We start from the raw sequence: 8,736 nt of genomic DNA, 5'->3' as shown, positions 1-8,736 counted from the left end.
ACAGTCAAAGGGTCCGACCTGTCCCCTCTTTTTTATTTTTTTTGTCTTCACTTGTGGACACACCCAGTGCCAGTAACCAAAGGCCTTTACACTCCCACAGGAAGTCCCCGTGTGTGGCGTCCCCGGTCGTGACCAGGATGATTAAAAGTTCCTTCCTTTCCCACTTGGAGCAGAGGCATTGTCCCAGCGAAACAGACAGACTGTCGACACCGAGTCCCGATGAGGAAGTGAGTCCTTCTGCGTCCAAGGAGGCAGCGGCGATGCCAAACGCCGATGGTACGGTCCAACTTACACAAAAACGCTTCCATCAAGGGTTGACACTCCCAAATGAAGGAGCGTTTGATGCTGTGACTCAAGCAGGTTTACAGGCAAACATACTTACTGGCACACATCATGATTTAATTATCATTAGATCAGTAGGAACTGGACTAGTAGGACGTTTCCTCTCAGTGGGATGAGAGGTGAAATGTCCAGTTCCTACTGATTCCTTGAACGTTGGATAACTGTGACCTAGAATATCCCCATGAAAAGTTCATGCTACAGTGATATTCTACCATTTCAGTAGAAGGATGCAATGCTAATTTCTTTATCTCAAAATTTACCATCATAATAGTCGGCATCGCCCTGAACAAGGATCCGTTGAAAATATTTGCAAAACTCTTAAGGAATAATTTTAATGAATTTTTGAAATTCATGAAATGATCCATTTGCCCTGATGCACTTTGACAGTGAGCTGAGTTTCTTCAAAAAAACAAAAAGTATCTCGGAATGACTTGAAATTTACCATCATAATAGTCGGCATCGCCCTGAACAAGGATCTGTTGAAAATATTTGTAAACCTCTTAAGGAATTATTTTAATGAATTCTTGAAATTCAGGAAATGAAGGATGCTATACTAATTTCTTTATCTCAAACAAGAGCTAACAACAGTGCTGGAAATACCACAACAAAACATCTCAATGTCTCAATAACTTGATCGATGTTAAAGTGCAGTCTTGGTCTCATGATGTCAACAATTGAACATCACAATGAAGACGACTGTTTGAATACAAATTGTCATTGAACCAGAACTTTTAGTGGTTCAATAATAAATGAGAGGGTAAATCTGAGGGGTCATGAGACAATAAAAGGGTCCAAACACAAAAGAACGAGTAGAATCTAATTTGGGGGAAACGGTGACACGATTTCAGTCCAAGCCCATGTTTTATTTTGACTCAAACTTCACTGCATCAAAAGTTTTAAACGTTAAAAGGACTTCCCTCCGAAGCTACGCCCTCCAGAGCACAGGAACGCGCAACGAACGCGGCATCGCTAACTGTCGGTGCGCGTTTCGGGTGTCGCTAACTTTTTTTAAGGGATACAAACAAAAGCTCTCAAAAGATCGCAAAGACATAAAGTGAACCTTACCCGTCCAGTGGAAATCACTTTGCAGCCCTTTCTGTCGCTAACCGCTCAAACGCAGCAACGATTCTTCACTCTGGTCTCGTTGGATTTAGCAAGCTAGCATAAGCTAGCTCTGGCGTTGTCTTCTTCTTAGCATGTATGATTAGTGGGGGGGGGGGGGGGAGGGAGAGCAGATTTAGTTTTTAGAGTGTTTTTCCAGGCCTGTCCTCTCCACAGGTGACTGAATCTTTGTGACAACGCATTAATGACTTGGTCACGATCAGGGCTGTTTTTAAGAAAATAAATCTCCCGCCGCACCTTTTAAAGAAGCCAGATTTGAAGATTTGTTGGACCCAGTTGTACAGTACATTACGGGACACATGGCAGTCCAGTGGCTTGCATTGTTGCCTCACAGCGAGAAGGTCACCGGTTCAGATCATGGAATGTAATCCATCCTGTAGTTGTCAAAACGCTTCTCCCTGAGCCTCATGGATCATGGAGGTCATTAAGGATTCATTCACTGCGGCGTTTTATTCATCTGAAGCAATTATGAGTCAAGACTTCAAAGTCATGTATAAATATATAGATCTTTATTCATTTATTTATTCCATATGCTCAGTTAACAGTGTTGGGGAACAATACTCTGGTTTCTCTACATGAACAAAAACAGGAAATGTTAGCGGAGGGACGTTTGAGCTGCTGCGGAAGTTATTAGTGAAGGTGATAAATAAAGAAAAGCACAATCCCAAAAAAATAGTGACAGTATCTCTGCATGACGGCACATATTATCTTTGATTGTTTTGCGGTGATAGCGGTTAGCTACGGTGAAATGTTAGGAAACCAAGCTCGCGATTTTACGACAGGATTATAGGAAACAAACGCGACGACGACGTTAGCATACAACGAATTACGAGTTAAATAAAAAAAAAAATAGCAACATAAAATCTTGATAAAATGCCATGTTTTCACAATAATATACCTTTAACATAGAACAATTATACGTGATATAAAGTATCAGTGCATCATCACATCCTCTCCGCGCACAACGGTCAACAAAATAAAAACATCAAAAATATCCACTTTATTTGCTGCTTTAACCAGCTGCAGGGCGTGTGTGTGTGTGTGTGTGTGTGTGTGTGTGTGTGTGTGTGTGCACAGTAACACATGAGCTTACACAGCACGTACGACCCCATCCTGCATCGCAGATAAACTGCCGGGGAATAAAAGAGCACAGACTGTGCTAACATCACACAGGTGGAGAGGGTTTTTTTGTTGTTGTTTTTTTTTTGTGTAGCCTGCCCTGCAAGCTTTTCAAAACAAACACTCATCACAAGACGGAGGAAAAAAAGGCAAAAGAAAAAATCCTCCCACGTGTTTGTTCAGAGGCAGATTTACTCCATCAGTGAATTTCAGCAGCGCCACCAGCACCAGAGTGTGTGCGTGTGGAATAAAACCGAGGGATATTACATGCTGATATCAGGAAGACCAAGCCGGAACTAACTGAACACTAAGCCACAGTGTTTACAATCTAAATAAATACACAGTTTGTTTTACTAGTGCTTTTTTTTTTTTTACTGAATAAACAGTTTCTAATCTGGCGTTTCTAACTCAGTTTGTACATAATAAGAACATCAACAAATCTGGATTCCTTCTCGCTCTCTCTCTCTCTCTCGTTTTAATTCGACCGAACGTTTCAACATCAGATTAAAGACAGAAGGAGGCAGAATAAACGAGTAACAAGTCTTCATTTAAAATGTTTTCACGGTCGAGCTGCGACGTCAAATCTCAGGCCATCTGGTCCTACTTTCAGCTTTACCCTGTTTTCCTCCAGTAACCTGTGATTTTACACCGAGAGAGTTAAGAAAACAACACGACAGAGCGCTCGTCCTCCTCCTCTGTCACTCTGGATCAACCTGAGTTTAAATGAGCTGGAAATACATGACTTTTAATATCTACAATTAAAGGTCCGGGGTGTAAAATTTAGGTGGAATTATCTTGAATTTGGCTGAAATTGAAAATAAAACAATTTAAAGTGTACAAAAATAGTGTACGATAGCCCGCAACTGACAAACGGAACATCGTCTGAGTTTGTACGCTGACAGAAGGCCTCGCCCGGTATACTTCCGTGCACATGACGCGCCGACTCAACGTGCAACATGCATATGACGCAAATTTGCGTAGGCTGCGCGTGCACCTCAGATTTTGGAACTGAACTTCCGCACCCACCAGTAGGTGGAGTATTAAGCCCCCGCTCACTAAGCAGAAACAACATCAGAAGAAGTCGTCGCCAAGGACAGTCATCCTAGCCTGGACCTGGCGACCCTCGAACCGGCTGATACCCTGACGGACCTTTCAGCTGTGAGCTGTGTCCGAGGGAGCTGTAACATTGTTATCTTCTTCTTCTTTGGTTTGGAATGCGTCCTATGTCCTGCATAACGCCACCCGATGGTGAAGTGGGATACTACAGGACCCTAACGTGCGAGCATACCAGGGTCCACGATGTGTGCGGAAGAATACCACGTAAAATTTAGGTGGAATTCTTTTGAATTTGGCTGACGAAATCACGTGATTGTACAAAATGTTGTGTTTCACCTCTAACATCAACATGCCCACATCTGACAAACAAAACATGGTCTGAGTTTGTACGCTGACAGAAGGCCTCGCCCGGTATACTTCCCGTGCACATGAAGCGCCGACTCAACGTGCACCATGCATATGACGCAAATTTGCGTAGGCTGCGCGTGCACCACAGATTTTGGAACTGAACTTCGGCCCCCCCACCAGTAGGTGGAGTATTCAAAACAAATTTGACAACAGAAGAAAAAGTCACAAAGGACAGAGCCTGGACCTAGCGACCCTCGAACTGGCTGATATCTGATGAGCTGTGATCCGAGGGAGCTGTAACATCGTTATCTTCTTCTTTGGTTAGGAATGCGTCCTATGCCCCGCATACCGCCACCCGACGGTGAAGTGGGATACTACGGGACCCTGACGCGCGAGCATACCAGGGTCCGCGATGTGTGCGGAAGAATACCACGTAATATTTAGGTGGAATTATTTTGAATTTGGCTGACGAAATCACCTGACGCCGCCGTTAGCATGTGATGTAACCCTAACCCTAACCCCCACGAAATGTCGTGTTTCAGCTCTACCATCAACAAGCCCACATCTGACAAACAAAACATCGTCTGAGTTTGTACGCTGACAGAAGGCCTCGGCAAGGTATACTTCCGTGCACGTGACGCGCGGACTCAACGCGCACATGACGCAAATTTGCGTAGGCTGCGCGCGTGCAGCTCAGATTTTGGAACTGAACTACCAGTAGGGGGAGTATTAAGCCCCTGCTCACTAAGCAGAAGAAAAAAAACTCTCTTCTTCTTCTTTGGTTAGGAATGCGTCCTATTTGCTGCATACCGCCACCCGATGGTGAAGTGGGGTACTACAGGACCCCGACGCGCGATTAGACCAGGGTCTGTGATGTGTGCGGAAGAATACCACAGGCTTGTAGGCTGCACAGCTTCTCTGACACACTTAAATTGTTCACTGTTAGCTCTATTTTGTCTGATTAATCTGATTTTTTAGCTAAATTTGTACATAAGCCAGTGTTCCTATATGGACAACATTAGATTCACTACAAAGGACCATCCCTTTATCTTTGCTCAGTAATGTTAATTAAAAAATATATCCTACGCTATCATCTGCTCATACATTTTGATACTATAATACATACATATATAAAATGCTGTCAATCATGATCTGGGGTAAAGTTGGACGGGTGATTTCACAGTAGATGAAAGAAATACCTGAGGCTGTTTTCAGCTGTTTGACATATCACAGTGAATGTGGAATGGAGCAGCAGCATTACGACTGAAAACCGGGAAAGGAATCGACAGTCTACAGGTTTTTCTTTAGTGGCAAAAAAAAGAAGAAGTTAAGAGTTGCTTGATTCATGAGCCGTTTCAGAGCGTCCATTTTGAGAGGGGAATCTCCTCTGAAGCGCTGCCCACAAAACAGTCCAGAGAAAAGAGGCCAAAAACAAAGTACAGAACAAAGTAAAAGCCCGTGTGTGAGGCGGCGGGATGTTACACAGGCGGGGCGGAGTAGCGCACCACGTAGTTGTAGTCGGGCGGCGGGCTGTGGCACTCCAGGCTGTCGTCCAGCGCCGAGTCGTCCAGAGCCGAGTCGTCCAGGCTGAAGTCCAGAGAGGGAACCGTGGTCGGGAATTTCTCCTTCTCCGAGTCACAGCACAGCACGGACTCTTTGCTCTTACTCACCGCCTTCATCCTGAAGAACACACGCCAAATAAACAAAGGAAGACACAACTAGTGGTTATTTATGGGAAGACGTCAACATATCCAGTAAGTGCTGTTACAGGAAATGGGAGATTTTGAGCCAAATATCAACGCTTTATTGATATATTGTTGATGAGTCAACACCCAGTTTTTGTCTGTCCGTAAATAGGTGGATAATGGACGAATGATCAGTTAATCTATACGTTGAAAGTGTGTGAGGACAAAGGTAAACAACCCTCTGTGAACTGCTTGATGTTTTTGATTTAAGACGTGCACCCCCGCGCACAACCACACAAACCTTTTCCGCATTCAATCAGGCGCCCCCGGAAAATATGAATAATTGCCTCTTATTGTCTTTGGGAGGTTGCTGTGTGTTTCCCAGAGCTTCTCTCTTGAGGCCAAAGGGTCAGAGCCCAGCAGGCGGAAGTGACGCCGCCTAACAGGAATGCTGTCCTGATGAATAAACTACCTGGTAAAATAGGCATCAACAATAGTGGAGAATAGCAATTCATTGTCCTCTTAAGAATCAAGTGTGATTGTGTGAAGTGTTGCTGTTTTTTTCCACTATCCCAGAATGAGCTTTTTATATTCATATCCGGAGCCAGGTGTCCGTCATATCGGACCAAACCACAGCAAGCAAGTGTTTTGACGTTGAAATGACACTTAAAAATAAACCTAAAAATAATGTTTTCCTTTATTTTAAGCACAAAAGTCAAATAATTTGTGGGCACAACTTCAAATGTGAACGTTAGCTGCTTTTATTACTATTCTATATTGAATCAGTACTGTTTTTTTAAAAGGTTATTTTCAGTGCTACACTCTTAGAAATAAGGGTCTAAAAGGCTCCTTCTACAAGGGCTGAAGTTCTACCTGGAACCATTTGCTTCTGAAAAACCCTTTCCCCCGAAGAAAGGGTTTTTCAAGGGTTCTTTGTGACACAAATGGTTCCAGTAAGAACCATTTTGATCCAGAGAACCCTTTAAAACCCCTTTCCTGAATAAAGGATTTTAAAAAGGGTTCTTGGTGGAACCCTCCAAAAGGTTTCACTGGAGCCAAAAAGGGTTTTCCTATGAGGACAAGCCGAAGAACCTTACATGGTTCTACTTAGCACTTTTATTTCTAAGAGTGTATACTAACAGGTGGCGTTGCACTACACTAAAAGGTCCACAGCTATAGCATGGATAGGGCTAACAGGAGGGAGGCCCTCGTAAACCCTCGCTAAGTTCAAAGGTGGCAGTGATTGAGCGGTTGCCCGGCAAGAATATCTTCCCCATTATCACACACATGCCTGTGTGGATTCTCTCTCTGTGCCACGTCGACGCCCCTGATGACACAAATATGTGTCTATGATGAGTCTTTGTAGCCTGGATGTCGAGACGTAAGAAGAGTCAGCGTCGGTGTTTGTAGATTTTGTACGTACATGACGATTTGCTTCGGGGACAAAATGCCGCGTGAAGGAGTGAGTAATAGTTGCTCCCGTGCAGGCGACGGCGGAACAATACCACGGGGTTTAAAGTGTAATTACCGGGCATGAGAGTTTGACCCGGTGAATTAACCCCGCCACTGAGCCGCCGTAAACTCAACACGTAAACCTCCAGACGCCTACGGATCGGCCTAATGAGAAAGAGATTTAAAGAAATCTGACTCAGATTTGACGTCATCCTGAAATACCACCTCGGGGAGAACATGTCGTCGCCTCTTTCTTCGCTGACAGTTTTATGCACTCGCCCTGGCACGATCCACATCTTAAAAAGCTATCGGGATTTTTGGAGCACTTGTTGTCCATGTCACTCTTTTGAGATTGTGACCTAGTGTTGGATTAAAGAGGACATCCATGAGTCATAAGTTAAATCAGTCTGAGGGAGGGAGGGAGGGGGGGAGGGGGGTGGGCGAGCATCTTATTCATGGCTTTTCTGGTGGAAACAAAGCGTTTTAGTGTGCACTCTTAAAACAGCCAGGCTCTTGAGTGATGCAGCCACTCCGCTTTTGTGCTCCGTCCTTCAGTTCGTCACCTTCAAGCCCTTTTTTTTTTTCCCGCCGCCCACTTCTCTTTTGTGCTCGCTGTCCCTCACGCATGGTTTCTTCAGACAAAAGGGGGAAAACTGGCTGCTGATTTCTTTTTGAGACACAAGAAACGTGTGTGTGTGTGTGTGTGTGTGTGTGTGTGTGTGTGTTGTAGTAACAGTTATAGCGTCTACATTCCGGCACAGCGGGGAGGTTTCCAAGCAGGTATTTTTCAGCCCGTGTTTTTTGTTTGTGGCGATGCACACAGAGAATGTGGAGGAAGGGGAGGCGATGTGTGGTGCAGGCTACTACGTACGCCAGAGCCATGATGCTCAGAGGTCGACCCGCCAGCGATTCCAGGCGCTTCAGTGTCTTCATGTTGTCAGACGAGAGGCCCATCCCGCTGTCCGATTGGCCGCTCTAATGATGATAGAAAGAGAATGGATGATTATAACATAACTGCATCACATCTTTTTTTTTTACGCTTTATCTAAAGTGAACTAATATGGATTAAGTATTGGAGACAAAGTCCAGGGAGTCTTTGAGGATGGTCGTTTCACAATAGTAGTAACAGTGTTGACGTAATGAGTCAAACTGCCAAGACGTAGAAGATAACCCAAACAAAATGGACCCAAGTATGGAGCCTTGAGGAACACCTGGTGCATCTTTATCTGAGGTGAACAAATATGAAATATAGTTTTTGTAATTTTTCTGTTATTTACACATTTTTTGGGTTTATTTGGTCATTGTTTTTAGGTTGCTTTAATTCGTAAGTATTGGAGACCGAGACCGGGGTACCATATCTCGTTCCTCGTGTTCCTTACATGTTCCTTACATGTTCATTATATGTTGAATGACAAATAAATAAAGGCCATGGAGTCTTTGATTGTTCATTGTTTAACAATGGTAGTAACAGTGTTGACATAATAAGTCAAACTGCCAAGAAGTAGAAGATATCCCAAACCAAATAGACCCAAGTATGGAGCCTTGAGGAACACCTGATGCTGCTCAAGGAAAGACAAAAAAGATACCCTCCTTGGCAGAGGTTACAAAGTGT

General features: G+C 44.0%; 1 protein-coding gene across 1 annotated transcript in view; it reads right to left on the bottom strand.

The window, feature by feature from the left end:
- Positions 1-5,163: 5,163 nt before the first annotated feature.
- The window catches only part of kdrl (kinase insert domain receptor like), a gene marked incomplete at its 5' end in the record, with an annotated part of 50,060 nt that continues 46,487 nt past the window's right edge, over positions 5,164-8,736 (bottom strand). Inside the window, 2 exons of the mRNA XM_083891384.1 lie at positions 5,164-5,667; positions 7,996-8,099. Of these exons, the coding sequence (XP_083747510.1) occupies positions 5,466-5,667; positions 7,996-8,099 (306 nt within the window). The 3' untranslated portion in view covers positions 5,164-5,465. The remainder of the gene's footprint in view (positions 5,668-7,995; positions 8,100-8,736) is intronic.

Source organism: Microchirus variegatus (assembly GCF_963457635.1).
Source record: "Microchirus variegatus genome assembly, chromosome: 6".
NCBI classification, from domain to species: Eukaryota; Metazoa; Chordata; class Actinopteri; order Pleuronectiformes; family Soleidae; genus Microchirus; species Microchirus variegatus.
This window is presented reverse-complemented; position numbering and strand designations above follow the sequence as displayed.